Source organism: Siphateles boraxobius, unplaced genomic scaffold (genome assembly GCF_051911475.1).
Source record: "Siphateles boraxobius isolate OS27281-9 unplaced genomic scaffold, OSU_SipBor_1 68, whole genome shotgun sequence".
Lineage (NCBI taxonomy): Eukaryota > Metazoa > Chordata > Actinopteri > Cypriniformes > Leuciscidae > Siphateles > Siphateles boraxobius.
Window position 1 is genome coordinate 15,386,491 of NW_027509195.1, and position 19,686 is coordinate 15,406,176.

The window sequence follows — 19,686 nt, forward strand, 5'->3', positions numbered from 1 at the left end:
AGGCCCATCACTTAATGGCTTGTGGAAAGCCGCAATGGCAGCCACGTATACCTTAAGCATGGAAGGGGAGAGACCCACAGAGAAACGATCTTGAAGAAACTCCAAAACTGAAGCCACTGGGCAGTTAACTGGGTCTAAATTGGGTTCTCTACACCAAGTGACAAAAACATTCCACTTGAGGCCATATAATCTCCTAGTAGACGGAGCCCTAGAGCTAAGTATGGTTTCAATCACCCCGGCTGATAGACCAGCATTTAGGTACTGAACCCCCTCAGAGGCCAGGCCCACAGTTTCCACAGCTCTGGGTGAGGGTGGAAGATTGTGCCCTCCGCCTGAGACAATAGATCCCTCCTCAGAGGAATCTGCCATGGCTGAGCTATCAGGAGTGAAATTATGTCTGAAAACCATACTCGGGTCAGCCACATTGGGGCAACCAGAAGTAGACTTATGCCCTCCTGACGGACCCTCTCCAGGACTGCCGGAAGCAGAGCGATCGGGGGAAATGCGTACAGGCGAAGCCTCGGCCAGGCCTGTACCATGGCATCCAATCCAAGTGGGGCTGGATGTGAGAGGGAGAACCAAAGTGGGCAGTGGGACGTCTCTCGAGACGCGAATATATCCACTTCCATGGGTCCAAACCTCTCCCATATCAACTTCACCACATCTGGATGAAGTCTCCATTCCCCGGGCCTCAGCCCCTGCCTTGAAAGGATGTCTGCTCCCTGATTCTGAACCCCTGGAATATACATAGCTCTGATAGACAGTATTTTCCCTTGGGACCAAAGAATAACCTGATGCGCCAGTCTGCACAGAGGGCGCGATCTGAGTCCCCCTTGTCGGTTCAGATAAGCTACCACTGATGTATTTTCCGATCGTACTAGGACATGGTAACCCTTGATGTCTGGAAGGAAGCTCCTCAGAGCCCTGAACACAGCCAACATCTCTAGACAATTTATGTGCCAAAAATGATGATGGTCCTGCCACAGACCCCTGGCAAAGCGGCCGTCCATGACCGCGCCCCAGCAAGTGAGGGAGGCGTATATCGAAACGGTTTTCTGGCGACATGACGCTCCTAACACTGGCCCTTGGGACAGGAACCAAGGTTTCTTCCATATTATTAGAGAACGAAGGCATCTGCGCATTACTCTGATCATACGAAATGGATTTCCCTTGGGGGAAAACCCCTTGGCTTTCAGCCACCACTGAAGGGGCCTCATGTGTAGAAGGCCCAAAGGTATAATGTTGGATGCCGCTGCCATGAGGCCCTGCAGTCTTTGAAATTGCTTTACAGTGGTGGCCTGGCCTAGCTTTAACTTGGACACCATCGCCAGAATGGACTCAATACGCGCCAGAGACATGCGTGCCTGCATCGTAGTCGAGTTCCACACAACGCCCAGAAATGTTGTGCACTGGGACGGTTCTAACACACTCTTCTTTGTGATTTGACTCTGATTTGACTCACGATGATTTGACTCACGATGACAGGAATAGTGAGCATTTTGAACCTGAACTTCCTCAGAGACCGGTTCAAAACCCTGAGATCTAGAATTGGCTTCAACCCCCCATCCTTCTTTGGAACTATAAAGTACCGGCTGCAAAATCCGGACTCCCTGTCTGAATGAGGAACACGTTCTATGGCCTCCTTTAGCAGCAGAGATTGCACTTCTTGTTCCATCACCTGAGCCTGCTCTGGAACCACTGTAGTCTGCACCACCCGGCCTGGTATGCCTGCAAGATAGCCATAGAGTGCAGACATGAACCAGCCCGACCTGCCGGCATGTAAGCCCTGCCTATTAAAGCAGATGTATCTCTGCAGGGCTTACTAGGCAGCGCCGGGGTTTTAAGGGAAGATGCCGCCTCAGGAGAGAGGTATCCGGCTAACGCCTCTTCTACTCTAGGCATCTTCCCATAACCAATATCCCGTGCCCCCACAACATTGCTATAATCAACGACAGATGGATAGGAGACACGGGACAAATGCGGTTTATCCCACAATCTCGAGATCTCTTTGTGGAGATCGGGGAAAAACGGCAAACCCGGGCGCTGAGGCTGTGACCGGTGCCGCAGGAAACGCTCGTCTAACTTGCTTCTGACATGCGTTCCCTGCTCATCTTGTGGCCAGCTGATGTTAAGTCTGGCCACGGCACGAGTCACAACCTCCACCAGCTCCTCATATGCTTGGCCGTGAACTGGCCGCAGCGCGGGCTTCTGCACCACTCACAGGGGCTTCGGAATCCTCAGATGAAGAATGAGAAAGTGGCGCAGCAGTCTCATTCTCATCTGCAAGATCCCGCTGCGAACCCACGATCTGAGTCGCCGCACCGCCTCAACAGACGCGGGTCCAGAACCGTGGGGAACGCGAGTCTGACCGAGCTCATCAAAGCACGGGAGCGCAGCACCCTCATGGGTAGTGCTTCACAGTGTACGCAGTCCCTCGAAAGCAGCCTGGGCGTGCTGCGCTCCCAAACAGTTCACACACAAAACATGCGTGTCCCCATCCGTAATGAAACGAGGACAGGGGTGCACACACATTTTGAACTGTTGGCTGGCCATAATATAAATGAGGAATCAGACAAACAACACCAAATAAGACAGACAGTCGTAACATAGAGCGCTTGCTGAAGAGCGAAAAGCTAGTGTGTGTGTGTGTGTGTGCCGGTGTTGCTTTTATGCATCCGGTTATGCCGTCACATGTTACGTCATGACGCAACACCAATCAGGATTGGAATAGTTTCATTCATACTTCAGAGACGCACGCTAAGGGAGCGTCCCCAAAGAGTCGTTTTCAACGACGCAGTGCGAGTTCCCTCGAAAGGGAAAACATCGTTGTGTTGAGATCTCATGCAGTCTGAATTATAAATAAATGGCTTTTATGAAACAGTTCACAATCAAATGACTTGGTGCTTTTAAAGAATCAATCAAAATGATTCACAAAGTTACTGGTTTGTATCGGTCTGACAAATCCTGAAATGGACTTATTTACTGAACAGCAAGTTAACATTGCGTCAGTGAAAACTTTTGTGAAACAGGTTTTTGAAACTTGAATGAGTATCCTTAATTATTGGTTGTCCATAAGTCAACATGCAACATGTAATATGTTTTAATATACATAATAGTTCTATGCGGAACATTGCTGTGAGATGAACAATGTACCAACAAAGTTTTAAAGAGAAGAAAAATTTATACTGCATTAATTCAAACAATCCAGTCAAAATATGCTTGGTATTACCCTGCTTGAACTGCAAGAGCTGAACAGGGTTAACTGAACTGCCTTGCTAATGTTTTTTTTTAGCTCACTCAAATTAATATGCCATTAAAGGTAAAGTACAATGAACTAAAAATAATGAATAAAGCATGATGAATTACTGACTGAAAGGACATTTTCATTGAAGACAAATTGTATGACTAAAACAAAATACAGTGGAAAAATTAACACTTAATTACACATACTCTCTCTTGCATATTCACAAAACTGGATTCAGTTCTGTGGTTGTAATACACACAGACATGCACTCATCTTTCGGTTTCATTAATTTGCTAAAGAATGCACACTCTCCTAGACACATACATCGATCTCAATCACACACATTCATAACAGCTTTATCCAGCATGTTTGTGCAAACTCCTAATATCAGACCATACTTCGCTATATACGGCAATAGGACTACCATATTTAGTAATAATACTGAGAGGAAGAAACGTACTAAGTTTGCTGAACATATTCATTACACATTATTAAAGAAATAATGATTATTATAAATATCACATCACTTAATGTGAAGCTTCCCATTTGTCTTCATCCATTTCCAGAATCCTCCCATGTTTAGAGTATTTAAAACCCATATGACCCATATGTCTGGGTTCGTCTCATTTCTTAGCATGCTGAATATGAGGAACAAAGCTAATGACTTTAAATAAGGATGATTAACCTAGAATAAAATCTGCACGGTATCTTCCTGTATAGAATATGGCTCTCGGGGTGAGCCTATGCTGGGGCGCTCACTTTGTAAAGTTACTAATGGCACATGGAAATTTTGCGATTACATCAGAATAGTCTCCAAGATGTCTGTCTACTGCTCTTGCAAGTGACCTCACATTTTTCTTGTCTTTATGTGCTGTAAAACTGCACAACACACTCAATTGTCAGGGAAAAGCCAATCAGGCCCGTCTGAGAGATGATCCAGACGCTTTTAGTCTAATGATTTGCTGAGGACTGAGGCTATTGATCATTTTGGCATGAAGCAAATGCACTGGAAATAATGAATGACAGCAGGTGTTCATATTTTTGTAATTGATTGCCCCATAATTGGACAAATTATTGAGCTCACTGATGAAATACAAGATTGAGGATGACGTTTTTGTAGAAAGTGACTGCTTGCAAGGTACAAAGAGTTTTTTTTTTTAAATGTGAAGCACAAGTGTGGCACTTCTAGATCGATATAGCCCAGTGTGGTAATTCCTAAGTACCAAAGTCAGTCATGTCGGTGTCTACACAATTTTGAAGTTATTATGTTCACTCTTACACTTTCACTCAGGTCAATGGATACTTGCTGTTGTTTTCCCATCTGGCTCATACAGTCTTTTTTCTGTCTTCTCTAATCCTGCAGATCTCTCTGAGGGGGTCTGGCATCATGGACAGCAAACTGGATCAATGAGCCAAAGTTCCCTCTCATCCTGAGCTGTTGGTTCAGATGGTCCTGCAATCATCTGAGAATATTGGATTGTCAACAAAACAAGGCTGTTGATCCTACGTTCACAAGAAAAGACATAGAAAAAAGGAGTTCAGATATCTTCAGCCTCACCCCTTTCTGCAAACCGTTCTGTCGTTTACAGCCATGATATCAAAATTCTTACGGAACTGTTCATCATTGGTGCTGCTGTTACCTCTTCTCCAACTGCTGCGGCTGGACATGCTCAACGCTGCTCCCTCTGGTCCGGAGTCTGACACCTGCTCCACATTGGTCCAGAGCCGCTTCTTTGGATTCTTCCTCTCGTCCTCTGTATATCCCAGCACACCCTGCTCTTGGACCTTGCAGAACCCCGACCCACGGCGCTACACCATCTTCATCAAGGTCACAAAACCAACCAGAGACTGCATTCCTCGACAACACCGGACCTTCCAGTTTGACTCCTTCTTGGAGACAACACGAACCTTCCTCGGAATGGAAAGCTTCGACGAGGTGGTGAAGCTGTGTGATGCTTCTACCCACGTTGCCTTCCTGGAAGCTGGGAAACAATTCCTGCAGATCCGGAAAGGGCTGCCCAGAGTAGGTGCTGGGTCCAGGAATGGGGATGGGGAATTTAAAGTGGAGTATCTTGTGGTTGGGAAGCGTAACCCCAGCATGGCTGCCTGTCAAATGCTGTGCCAATGGTTGGAGGACTGCCTTACCTACAGTACCTCCAACCGGCCCTGTGGCATCATGCAGACACCATGCCACTGTTGGGACCAGCCCCCGCCAGACAAAGAAACCAATGGATGCTACCGAGATGGGGTCTACTTGGAGAACTGCATCCCTGTTGTGAAAGAAGGAACCGCTGACACTGACACAAGTGGTGAGCTAAACAGTTGTTGTCTAGTTATTATTTAGCGTGGTTCAATGGTTATTGCATTTAAAAATGTTGTTCTACCACTGTGTAGTTGATAGCTTGTCATATTTAGTAGCAAAACAACAGAACAATTAAAGGTGAAAAAAACAGGAGTTCAGAGAGAACTGATGGAGGTTTAAAAAAAAGAAGAAGAGAGAAAATAGGAGTTTTAGGTTTCAGCTGATGTGTCCTGGCTGGGTGACCTTGGCTTCTTGGCGCCATGTGTGATCCTGTGAGGGTTCAGATATCGGATCGGCCCGTGGGACAGTTGATGTGGCTTACATGCTCAGGGAGTGACATGGGATAGCAGTGGTGCTGCGCTTGGAGATTGATTATAAGGAAGGGAATGGGGCCGGTTACTGAGTTCAAAGCTATCATTTGATCTCTTTTCCAAGAGTAGATGTGGCACAGAAACTCAACCCCTAGGAGAGGCTACAGCCATTGGAGTGGAAGATCACTCACCCCTTTGCACCATGTGACCTTTCTGTGGACTTCTTTTCTTATATGCCTTCCTTTTTTTCTGCTAGTTAAAGAAAAACATAAGGGGGTGATGGATCTAAACCACTGATCTATATAGAATGACTGGATAGCTCATGACGTCATAAACAGTGAAGCCACCGCACCGCCATATTGGTATTCCCTAGTGACCTCAAGCATTCTATTGAATCAATAGGAAATTGTATGAATTGACTGAGAAAACATTGCCTAAGGAGACACCATTTTAAAAGCTAATGTCTCCCTGTACATTCTTACCACTCCAACACCCTAAGCATTTAAATGAATATTTGTTTCAAGTCGAAATTTTTTCCTTCTTATTAAAAATTGCATTACATTAAGATGTAGCTAAATCTACTGTACCACAGTAGGCAAATATAATTATTTCAGTCAATTCCTTCAAGCTGAACCGAACTTTTATTTTGACGGGTTGCCGTGAAGACCTTTGAGTGTCTGTGTGTGTTATGATATGACGATAGTTTTTCTCAAATGAAGCGGTAAAATGCTCATGAAGTGACTCTCAGATCGGCTCTGGAGAGGAAGTTCATGTCCTCATATCGTGAGGCAGCAGAGACTGAAACCTGCGCGAGCGCCACGCGTGCTTCTGTGTGTGTGTGGTAAATTAAACCGCGCGTCTGCACCATTCATTCCCACAGAGACAAGCAGAACATGCAGGGTTAATAGCCAATTTTTTTGCGGTTTAATATTCACAGACACTAGTATAATACATCGTGGTATAGGCTACATTGGCTAAAGTGCTCCTAGTAAAAAAGTTAGTCTGGAGCCTCGATCGCGCTTAGATAAACACTGAAGCGATTCAAAGCAGCTATTAGTGGGTACTGAGAATATATTTACCCGGTACTGCAGAAATGCTGGTATCGTCCCATTTTCAAAATTTCAGTACTGACTTGGTAACTTACCGAAGTAACATTACCGGTTCTTTTGACAACACTAGAAGAATTAAGTAACTCTTGCCTCGGAGAAAACAACACAGGAATAGCGACAATTGAACATATAAATTACTACTTATAGGGCTTGTATTACAACCTATGGGCAGTTTTTCTACATCCTTTTGTGAACGAAGTTTTACACTTGTATGCTGCACAGAGGGTCATCTTAAAAGTACCGTGGAAGCTACCAAAATCTGTATAACAGCCGTTGGAGCCTTCTGCTGGTAGGGAATCTTAAGATGGCCGCTCGAACACTTCCGGTGGCTTCACTGGCTGATGGCAGTTTAGAACGTCATGAGCTATCCCGTCATTCTATATAGATCAGTGATCTAAACACCTCACAATGTCCAACATTGTCTGAAAAAAGCTCTAAATTCATGTAATGAATAATATGAGTGATTGAACAGAAAGACGTTCTCAGAGAATATGTTATTGCATTCAAAAACAGAAATGGAGATTAATTTAAGTTTTTTGGTTGTAATGTCCATTTTGACATTAACTCTACCATTCAAAAGTTTGGGGTCAGTAAGATTTGTTTTAAAAAACTTAATTATTTTAATCAGCAAGGATACATTAAATAGATCCGTAAAGACCTTTATAATGTTACAAAAGACACATTTCTATTTATCAAATAATCCAGAAAAAAAACTATATCACATTCACAGTTTCCACAAAAATATTAAGCAGCATAAGTGTTTTCAACATTGAGTATAATAAGAAAGCCAAATCAGCACATTAGAATGATTTCTCACTGAAGGTTTCAAGTAATGGCTACTGAAAGTTCAACTTGGCAATTACAGGAGTTAATTATATTTTAAAATATATTAAAATTGAAAAAAAGTTATTTTATTTGTAGTAATATTTCACAATATTTCTGTTTTTTTCACCAACAAAAATACAGCCTGTGTGACCATAAGAGACTCAGAAAAATCTTATCAGTATCATAATTTTAACAGTAGTGTATATATTTAGTTTAAATATGTATATTTTAATTAAATATTAAGTTTTGTTTAATACAATTGTACAGCTATAGCCTAAATGTAACTCTGGCAAACGATGCACAACAGTACAGATTGGTTTGCATTTTTCACCAACACATTATTGATGCTTCCAATCTGTTTTTACCAACATTCTTGATAATAATCACAGATTATTTTTGTAATTTCAACAAATCCGCATTTATGTTAGCCAGCTCGATAACATTAGTTACCTTTCAGTCGATAACGTCAGACGTAGTCGACGGTCGACTGAATAGGAATCGCGTCAGAGAGCCTATCATCTTCGAGTACTATTGAACGAGCCAATGGAATTGGCGTGCGTGATTTGCATCACACACTCCGCCCCCGCAGCGCGGGTATAAATACGGAAGTGGATGCATGCACTAACTGCCTTTCGCTTCAGAGCCGATCGTCTTTGATGTCTCTGAAAAGTGCTGTTTATTTTACGGTGTGTCTGTGTTCTTGCGGGAAGACCTCCCAGTGTTGTTGTTCTACAGTGTGGTGCAGCGGTGATCGCGAGCTTCTCAGCTCTCAACTGCTGTTTTAACAGCATCAAATTTCTACTGTTTTGTTGTGTGTTGACGGTTGGTTTGTTTTGGTTGAAAGACTAATTCAGTGTTTGCCGCGGTCATTCCCTGTGTGCTCTGGCACTGGTAACGGTCCCATTCCTAAAAGAGCAATACGGGTGTGAGGGGCCATGTACAAAGGGCATGTTTTAACGGGGGCCTGGGCGACCCTCGACTACACGGGCATTCGTGCCTCGAGTTGTTAGACATTGGGACCGTTGCGCAAGCTTCCCTTGCATGTCACAACTCACCCGTCACCTCCTCCTTGGAGTCTCAAGCTTCTGAGGACGCTTTGTTTCATTTCCCCGCTCTACTCAATTGTGCCGCCGACGAGCTTCACGACAGTTACAGCCGGGTGAGTGGAGAGTCCACCCCCTGGGTACAGCTGGGTCATGACCACTCCGGGGCCGCTGAGTTGCCTCTCCGGGTTAGTCTCCCTGCCAGTTGTTTCTGTCCGAGCAGACAACCCTTGGACAGACACTGGCTCCCAGCTGCCCCAGGGGCCCGCAGAAATGCGTATCCCCAGTGAGCCTCCTAAAAGCGACTGCGACTCGGGGTCGCCTTGTGCCTGCTTTAGTCAGTGAATTTAATCACACTTCATGTTGAGCAGAAATGCTGCTGAAACTCAGTGAAGTTCATCGCACTTAGGTGTAGAGCAGCAATGCTCCTGTGGCTCAGTGAATTCATCACACTCAGGTGTTGAGCAGAAATGCTCCTGAAGCCCAGTGAATTCTTTCACACTCGTGTTGAGCAGAAATGCTCCTGTGCTCTGTGAGGTTTTTCGCACTCAAGTGTTGAGCAGAAATGCTCCTGTAGCTCAGTGAGTTTATCACACTCAGGTATTGAGCAGAAATGCCCCTGATGCTCAGTGAACTTATCACTCTCAAGTGCTGAGCAGAAATGCTCCTGTAGAACAGTGATCTTCACATGTCGTGTTGAGCAGTGCTCCTGTCTTTTGCGCTCGTCGCTTGGACCTCGGTGCCAAGTCAGGAGGGAACAGGTCTTCGTAGTTGCCCCTTCTGGCCCAACCTGACCTGGTTCCCGTTGACAGCCTTCCTGACTTCCCCTGATTCAGGGACGGGGCACGATGGGACCCGCGTTCTACCCCTGGAGATACCCTTGCGGTTCTACATCTGAATGTGGAGATTCAGGCGGCTATCACAGAAATGTGATAGTTACCATCACTTCTTCTAGCACCCCCTAAGAGGTGGTGTGCTTACGCATTATAAGTGGAACCTAGTCGTTGAGTGCGTCTTCTCTCCGTAGGAGGTCCTGAAAGCTTTCGATCATTTCAGTGGTCTCTTTCCTGCAAAATGGGTTGGAGTAGGCTGTTTTCCTCCTCCCTCAAAATAATGTTGCCTCTGTATATATTGACGCATCATGATGCAGAAGCATAGGAAGCACGTCCTGATAGTCAAGTTCCTGAGGAAACAGGGTATTGTGAATCCTTGTGTCCCTCTTTATCCTCTTGGGCCTTATCTCTGGTGCAACTGCACTGCAGAGACCGCCCCTGAGCCACTGCTGGCAGTGAGTTAAAAATTTGTTTAAATCAGTTCTCCTGCTTGCTTGGTCTCTACTAGAGGGTAGGGACTTGCTCGCTTTCGGTCAACGCATTGTGCCTGGAGTTCGGGCCGGATAACTCTCATGAACCGAAACCCCGGCCTGGATTGTGCTCAAGGTTCCTACCTCTCCTGTAATGGGTCAGGTGGTGAGCCTGCAAGCGCTGCCTGGAGGAGGCAGAACCAGCCCTGGCTTCTCTGTCCGTCTGCTTTATAGCGGTATTAGACATGTACAGAATGCAGCCTTAGGCCTCAGACCAGCTCTTATCTGTTAGGAATCAGCAGAGAGGGAAGTCTGTTTCCAAGCAAAGTAGCCCACTGATATGGTTGCCTTATTTTCGGTGAAAAATTCCGAGATGCTCTTGTCCTCTTTGGTGTCAAGCTCCTCTATGATGAGTGTTTTTGCTCCGCATGGGCGTTGACAGAGTGCTTTGCTGACAGATTAGAGCTGGGGGCTGGGCGACACCTATTGAACCGCTGTTTCCCGTGAGCTCCCTTCTTATGAAGCCAGTTTCACCGTGAACCCGGTTCAAGTGTCGGCTTGCTGCGCCATTCCCCTCCTATGGACTGGATACGTGCGCTTTCTACTCCAGTTGAGTTCTCTTAAGCCGAACCCTGTTGAGTTCCTCCATACCCCTCCGACACCGGACATGCGGAACGTCAGGCCTACCACTTGTAAGCAGTGTGGAACCTGTGTTAGGCTGGGTCCATATGTTGCGGTCCCAACGGTGATCCCATATGTGTTTTCTTCCACGATACGACTCCCTACGGCGAGCCCATGTCTTCCCTCGGCAGAGTCTCTCTGCCATCACTGTCCGGTGTGTCTCCCCCCGTCTTAGGCTGGAGCCACCCCAGTGACATTCGATATGTTATACTGCCCGGTTTCCGGCCATTTCATATGTGTATTCTCCACTTTACCTCCCTCTGGGTTGGATGTGGCTTCCGCAGCGTCCCTTCCTTCCAATTTACGGGGAACGCTTTCCCAGTGGTCCTGTAGGAACAGCAGTGACTTTCCTGGCCTAAGCCCTGTCCTTCCCCGCCTGAAATTTGCGGGGGCATCAGGAGGCTTTTGTCTAGGCACTGGAAGGTGGCAGCTTTAGTGGTGCTTTCAAAGGTTATCCCCACGTCCTGGTTGCGTGTGCAACCCCCGTTCCCTGAAGGAGGGAACGGAGGATGTAGTCCCCTTGCCACTTCCGCCAGACCACCGCTGACCTGGGTTACGCTCGGCTCCTCAGCGAAAAGCAACTAGTGCATGCATCCACTTCCGTATTTATACTAGCGCTGCGGGGGCGGAGTGTGTGATGCACATCACGCACGCCAATTCCATTGGCTCGTTCTATAGTACTCGAAGATGATAGGATCTCTGACGCGATCCCCATTCAGTCGACCGTCGACTACGTCCTCCGTTCCCTCCTTCAGGGAACGGGGGTTGCATACGCAACCAGGAAGCTGTATCCCGAATGACACACTATACAATACACACTTATACACTATGTACTTAGCCATGCAGTCTATCAATTTTTTAGAACAAAGTTATTTTGTCATTTACTATCTGAGTTTGATAGCCCCTCCCCCTCCACTATGTAAAACTGGACAGTTGAGTGCATGAAGTGTCAAACATTCCAAATTTTTTTGGTTAAAGGGATGGTTTGGAGTAATTTCAATCTAGGGTCCTTAATATGGGGTGAGAATTGTTGCATTATTCCAAATAAATAGATTATGATCCACAAATAAATGTAAAGAGATTCACAAAAATATATCAACTTCACAAATAAATAGATTAAGATCCACAAATAAATGTAAAGAGTTTCACAAAACATTATAAAACTCACAAATAAATAAAATTAGATTTGCAAATAAAAATATATATTTACCAATGGTGGGCCGTCAGGGCCAGAAAGGCCTTCTCTGCTGGCCTAAACACTATCAGAATCATTGACTTGCACTTTAATATATTTTTTCCATGAATATTAAATTATTCCCAATAGTCCCTTCTCTTAATCTCACAGCTTTTCTCTTGGTTGCGTATATAAATATACTGTATTGTATATTTATTTTACTGCTTTTATCCAATTATATTTCAGCCATCATGTGTTGCCAGGGTAAAATAAATCTGCCTTGAGGCCTTTAGAATCGACAGTGCGGGCGCCTAGCTTAAAATGAATGGAAATTAAACCGTTGCATTAACCAATCAGATAATCAGTCAGGTTTAATCACCCAATCAGATTTCGTTTTGACTGCACCGGGGCCATCTTGTACAATAGGTGTACAATAACGTTGGCATTTTCATGTCCTTTGATTGGGTGGTCAGAGCGCGTACTATTACTGGTAGTCCGAGGCTGACAGCTTACAGCTTCTGTAGCAAACTGCATAAACTAAAATACATTCCTGTAGTTAATCTTTTTTCAACCCACAAATGAATGTATCTTTCCCTCCTCGACCCCCAGTAGGTTCAATACTACCGGAAAAAGTCCCTTATTCAGCCTTATCCAGCTTAACACAGAGCCACAAAACTAACTCTATTCGATCTGTCCGGGTAAAAACAGAACAGACTGTAATGAATGCCGCGAATGATTTTAAAGGCAAAAGTCCCGCTGATGGATTTTGTGTAAAATATAATCAGTAGTTTTGGTGAGTATAATGCATTTTTTGCTCCCGTTTTTTCCGTGGTGAATAGGATTTTCTTATTCATTTTTCTTGTAAATGTATGATCTAATGTTTTTTTTTTCAAACATTCAAACCTATTTGACGTTTGACGTAACGTCTGACAAGCGACTATTGTAACCCTTGAAGGACAAGACAAGGGAGGCTCCGTTTCTGAACTTATAATCGGAACGCAAGAACCACTGTAGCCTACACTAATGCACATGCCGAACTCACTCGCTCGTTTCTCTCTACCCGGCCTTTTCCGAACTCACCCCATTAACACTATAACTGCCGGTGCAAAATAAAAAAAGCAATTTCACAAAAATTATAGAGAGTCTGTGCGCTGCCACGTTATTAAAAGTTATTAATTCACTGAAGGCCTAGGTTTGAAATGCACGGCCCACCACTGATATTTACAAATGTGTTTTATGCCACAAACTCAACTCGGGATTTACAAATGCACAGAAAGCGGTTCACAAATAAATGCCAGGTAGAGTTGTGTTTGTGGCATAAAACACATTTGTTAATATATATTTTTATTTGCAAATCTCATTTTATTTATTTGTGAGTTTTATCATTTTTTTGTGAATCTCTTTACATTTATTTGTGGATCTCAGTCTATTTATTTGGAATAATGCAATAATTCTCACCCATACCTTTGCACCATAACCTCGAGCCAAACACAAATTTTTCCCAAATCACGGAAGTGACTACTCCTTTTTTTTAAATCCCCATAAATCATAAGCAGTGTCTCCCAACGACCTGTTTTCAGAATGCGGCTTTAGTGACGTCACTAAAGCCACAGGCCCCGTCCACGAGTGTTGACAGACACTGCTGTTTTAACATAGAACCGCCCTGTTCAAGCTCACTGCGAGCTTGCGAGGGTGTTGTTTGGCTCAAGGTCATGGTGCAAAGGACACTAGGTTGAAATTACTTTAATTAAGTGCATCATCCAGGTATGTAGTGCACTTTTTCTATTTGGTATTTTCATATAATTATTTATATTTCACACTGCTCACACTGAGTATACAAAAAAAAATCATAGAATAGAGCATAAGTATGCAAATTGGTAAGTACATATTATCTTTTACAATTTACAACAATGCAGAATGCATTGCAGAACAACAAACATTTAAACTTGCAAGGGATAAAAAATGGATGAACAAGCTCAATGTATATCAAATTCTCAGCAGCCAGTGGCCCATCCTCATTGTTGAGCTTTACAGCATTTCAATAAATTTATTAGATATTATAACATCATAAGTCAAATACACTGTCTAATGCTTAGCAAGAACTTATCCTACGTGAATGGCCCATAAGACAAAAAAGGCAGATAAATAGATGGACGGAGGGCAGGGCATGATAAAGAGTGAACATCTCATAAATTGATCGTGAGCTTGGGAGGCAAGCCAGGAATGTCCGGCTGGGCCCACTGGATGGAGCCAGGATAGAAGGCAAATGAAAGATGACTTTTGAAAGACAGGCTTTGCATCATTACGATGCTTCTCTCTAAGACCTATCGCTCCATGGTTATCCCCAGCTCATTCTTAATGTCAGGCTGTCAGTTTTATCTGAGGCCAATTTGGAGATGTGCCCCCTCCACATTCCCCATAGGTGTAAGTGGCCCACCTCCCTCTGATTCCTAAGAGGGAAAGTGGAGAGTTAAATAGAGGGACCCATGTGGGAGAGAGTGTGCATCCCACCTTAAAATGCTAATGGTGTGTCTATTGTGTGAATGTGACCCATTGCGTAGAGGCAAGGCATCATGGGAGATGAGTAGATTCATCTCTCGCAACTCAGAGCAGTGACAGATTACGGGCTGGATTTGAGAGACAGAATGGAAGAGGAATCGATTGAGAAAGAGGTGTGAGGTGACAACAACAGAGAGAAAATCCTGTCCTCATGACTTGCACTTTTTTGCCATTCAAGACCAGTGCATCTCAGAGCTTTGGTTAAGCAAGATGAAAGCACATACTTGTTATTTCTCAGTGAGGTGCTTTGAATCAAGAGCAGAGCTGATAATTGCTTGGCTGTAATGTTGCTAAACGAAGGAATTTAAATTCACTGCCCCCATAGTCGTCAGTTCTTCCTCAAGCACAATAACAAGATCTAACTTATCACTGTTTCTTTTCTCTCTTACACACACACACACACACACACACACACACACACACACACACACACACACACACACACACACACACACACACACACACACACACACACACACACACATACACACACACACACACAGTCCTGCAAACTAGTGAGCCGTTCCATGCTGAGCCATTTCATTGTGGATGGCTGAAAACGGTTCTGCGGGCGGCACTCTGTCACTGCGTGTGGGGGTATATGTGTTATGAGGATGTTTGGCCACCAGGGGCACAATCGTGTTTAGATGTTCAGCTTATAAAACTGCTCCCACTGCTGTGAGAGGGATAAGCACAGTGCTTATCTCTACTGGAGGGAGAGTCTGTCTCTGTATCTTTTTCACTCTCTCGTTCTCGTTCTCTTAACATTGCTAATGCTAGCTCATGGCCCCTCCACTCTCCAGAGCTCATGAAATATTAATGTTTTAATTAAGCAGCTATACTGCCTCTATGCTTGATAATAAAAAATGCTGCAGGTTGGGTGTGCATTAGGGTGTGTATGTGTTTTAGGAATGTATGTTAGCTATGAGACTGTGACTAGTCCAGTGTAAACACTCACAGGGGATGGGGGGGGGGGGGGGGTGATTTGTCAGACATCTGTCTTGCTGTAGGGGTTCATCGCTTTTTAATGCACACTTTCACCTGGGGGATTTTTTGAGGGTGTTTGTTCCAAGAGGCGAATATCAGTTCTCTTACGAGAGTATCTCTTGTACTGCGTAATATCTTACGATACGGGAAAACCTCTTTTCCACGAGATATTGAAGCCAAAATTTATCCTTAATTTTGAATCAATGTAAAACACGTTGTGGCAGCATACAGATATTGGCAAGACGGCTCGCGTGCCTATTGGCTGACCTGCGGCAACATATAACAGCAGCAGCCTATCGAGAGAGACCCTGCGTGACGCCATATCCAATGGGGGCGCTTCTCGCCCATTTCGTCACGTCCCGCCAAAATAGGCGTGGCCTTGACCTATAAATATAGCTCGATAGGCTGATACAAACTGATTTTCATCTCTTCAGCGAAGCTCACGCATCGCTGGATCCAGAGTGAGAAGCCGCGCCGTTGAGATAAGCCTTCTGTGGGACGAGCCTTGAATCTGAAGCCGCTGGCCTTCACCTTGCCGCCTTCAATCGCCGTACCTGCCACGCTTTCCGGCGTCTATATCCTTTTACCTCTGATGAGAGTGTTTGTTCGCTGTCGCAATTCACACTTCTCTTTCCTCTAAAAGAGCAAGCGTCTTTTTAAAGATGCCAAGTTCCTGCGGCTCGTGCCGATCCACACTCAGCGATGGGGACTGACATGTGATCTGCGTTTCCTGCCTGGGTGAGGATCATGCGACTCTCTCGCTCCAGGACGGTGGATTCGCTCACTGCGAGCTGATGCCTATTGTGACTCTGAGGACTCGCATGGCATCCTTCTCGGAGCCCGCACTTCTGCCCGTTTTAGTGCCGCGCCGCAAGAAGTGCCGTGCTATGCGCGCCCCGATCCTTCTCCTGCCCTCCAAAGCTCGCCGGATCGCCCGCCAGCTTCGCCGGCATCGCTCGAGTCGCTCACCGGCCGCCGTCTGCCACCGCTTCTGCCGTAGAGATCGAAGAAACAGCCAAGGCCTGTTCTATCCTGGCATCAGACAGAAAGGATTGGGCGAGCTCCGTGGACCTCCCCCCTCTGCCCGCGAGTCTTCTGGAAGACGAGCTGGCATTGAGTCAGAGTTGATGCGTCTGCTCTCTCAAGCCGTCGACAACCTCAGCCTCGACTGTGAGGCGGCCGCGCAGCATGCGCGCAACCGGTTGGACGGATGCTTCCTCAAGAAGGACCACGCCCCGTCACAGTCCAGACCCGCGCCTTTCCTTCCTGAGCTTCATGAGGGAGTCGCGAAGTCTTGGAACGCCCCCTTCTCGGCCAGAATGCGTACCTCTGTCTCTGCAGCCTTTTCCACTGTGGATGGTGCGAAAGATAGAGGGTACCTTTCTCTTCCTCCAGTGGAAGCAGCCGTAGCATCCCATCTCTGCCCGCCCTCTGTTGGACGGCATGCTCAGACAGTGCTACCCTCTAAAGCCTGCCTCCTGCCTCCTCAAAAGAGTGACTTCCGCCATGCACGGTCACGCTTACACCGCCGCCGGGCAGGCTGTGTCAGCGTTACACACGATGGCCATACTGCAGATCTTCCAGGCCGACCTTCTCCGTAAAATGGACGAGGAAGGACAGGAAGCGATCAGCATCTCGGATTTGAGGAGTGCTACAGATCTGGCTCTACGCGCTGCGAAATCTGCTGCACAGGCCATTGGGCGAAACATGGCTTCTCTCACCGTGGCTGAGAGACACCTATGGCTGACGTTGTCAGAGATGACGGACTCGGAGCGCTCTGTGTTCCTCGACGCGCCCATCTCCTCAACTGCCCTCTTTGGAACTGCCGTCAAAGATTTCACGGACAGATTCCTCGAGGTTCAGAAGACGTCACAGGCTATGAAGCACTTCTTGCCGAAGCGCTCTAGCTCCACAGCAGGTCGCTCAATCAGCCGTCTGCCCGGAGCTCTCAGCCGCAGCCTAAGCCCCCCGCCGCCGCTTCTCAGCGCCGCCAGGGCCGAGACTAGAGACCGCGCTCTCACTCTATTGGACGCCGCCCCACTCAGCGCGGGCCCCGGCCAAGGATTGAGTTTAAGGCCGAAGTCTCGAAGTCTTCCTAACCTCCCTAGGAAAACGCTGGTTCTCAAATCCCGCTGCGGCCGGATTTTCACCGAAACTTCTCGCTCGTTCAGTTCCAAGCCATGTGACTGTTCCAATGTATTTCGCAGTAAACAAGCCGGTACCACAGCCCGCTTGCCTGCACACAAATGCCGTTTTCACGGCTACCCAGATAAATCCCCAAAAGAGTGTATTTTCTGGTATTCCGGCCACTGCCGATGGTGTTATGAGTGTTGTAAGAATGCCCACGTCTCAATGCTAATTCCCACACACAGACACAGCCCGCCACAGTACAGGGCTAGCACTAATAAAATCGACTCATGTCGATTGTGCATTAAATGTAGTGAATATGCCCACGACACAGTGCCCACAAACACTACACGAAGCATGTCCCACGGTTTCTGTAAAACGAAACCAACACACATACAGTCAGCTCAGGCCGGCAGTGCAGTGAGTGTGCCCGCTGTCCCGCACCCACATTCCCTCACAGACATGATAAACCCCACGGGGTTCGTCCCGCTCGCCCTCCCTCCACAAACTGTCATAGAAAAGTCGAGCGCGGCCAGGCTGCCCGCTGTGATCAGCACGCCCCTCGCCTCGTACACTGCAAACACAGTGTTTATTTCTCAGCACACCGGAACTCTTCGGGCGCCGCGACCAGAGCCCAGATTTCATTCTACCTCTAGCTATTCATGCGGATGCGTGGGCAAAGCTTCCCAGGGTATCAGAATGGGTGCTGAACACTATAAAAAGAGGCTATTCGCTACAGTTCGCTCAACGTCCCCTCCGTTACACGGCGCGAGTCAAAACTACGGTGAAAAACGAAGGGACTCATCTACTTCGAGCCGAAATAGCAAAACTACTGAGCAAAGGGGCCATAGAACCTTTATCTCAGAGCGAAGGGGGTCTATACAGCAGATATTTCCTGGTACAGAAAAAGACGGCGGTCTCAGACCCATTCTAGATCTGCGACAGCTGTACAGAGCGCTTGTGAAGCGCCAGTTCAGAATGCTTACAACCAGGAAAATCCCGGCGCAAGTTCGCCAGGAGGGCTGGTTTATGTCAATAGATCTGAAAGACACCCATTTCCAAATACAAATAGCGTCACGTCACAGGCAATTCTTGTGATTCGCCTTCGAGGGCCAGGCATATCAATACACAGTCCTGCCGTTCGGCCTGTCCCTGGCACCCCGTACATTTACGATGTGCATGGACACGGCTCTCGCACCCCTGAGACTTCGGGGCATGCGAGTTTTGAACTACTTGGACGATTCGCTGATTCTAGCTCGATCAACTCAGAGCTCATAGAACACAGGACCACATTACTCGAGCATCTCGAGAATCTGGGTTTCACAGTCAATTGGGCGAAGAGTTCGCTGTCTCCCAGTCAGAAATTTATTTTCTGGGAACAGTGCTGGACTCGCTGTCCATGACAGCACGTCTGTCGCTTGAGCGCGGACTAGACATTCAGTGCGCCGCGAAATCCTTAGACGGCTCTATCAGAGATGGGGACTCGAGTTTGAGACTCGGACTCGAGTGCGACTTAAGTCGCACACACAGTGACTTCAGACTCGACTTGAGACTCGTCCTCGAAAGACTTCAGACTCGACTCGGACTCGAGCTGCGGGACTCGTGAACAATGTTTATTTTTAGGAAACGTCTGATGAGCACGCTGTTATTCCCCTCCCTCTGACCCGTTACCTAAAACCTGCCTACATAACACGTACTACGTGCGCGCGCGCGGCCACACATGAGAGGACAACAAACAAACATGTCGACTGCACCGGCCGTTGCTGTGCCATTCATCGTCAGCTTTGGGTTTAAAAACTTCAAACAAGACGGGCCAAACAAAAGAAGCGCTCAATGCAAAATATGGGGTATCTGCGCGCGTGCACCTGGTGTGCATCTGGTGTTCCAGAGCGCGAGAGGTGGGTGTACGAGAGAGAGAGAGAGACGTGCGAGAGGTAGTGCTGCGCGAATGCGCTACGGCGCTCTGCAATCAAATACGATTTTAAATAGGCTTAGTAAAAATAAAAAAATAAATCGAAAAT

At 46.4% G+C, this 19,686-nt stretch overlaps 1 protein-coding gene across 1 annotated transcript in view; it reads left to right on the forward strand.

The window, feature by feature from the left end:
* Window positions 1-19,686, forward strand: part of adgrb1a (adhesion G protein-coupled receptor B1a) — a 136,653-nt gene that overhangs the window by 27,818 nt on the left and 89,149 nt on the right. Inside the window, exon 2 of the mRNA XM_077215039.1 lies at window positions 4,608-5,553. Coding sequence (XP_077071154.1) covers window positions 4,836-5,553 — 718 coding nt within the window. The 5' untranslated portion in view covers window positions 4,608-4,835. The remainder of the gene's footprint in view (window positions 1-4,607; window positions 5,554-19,686) is intronic.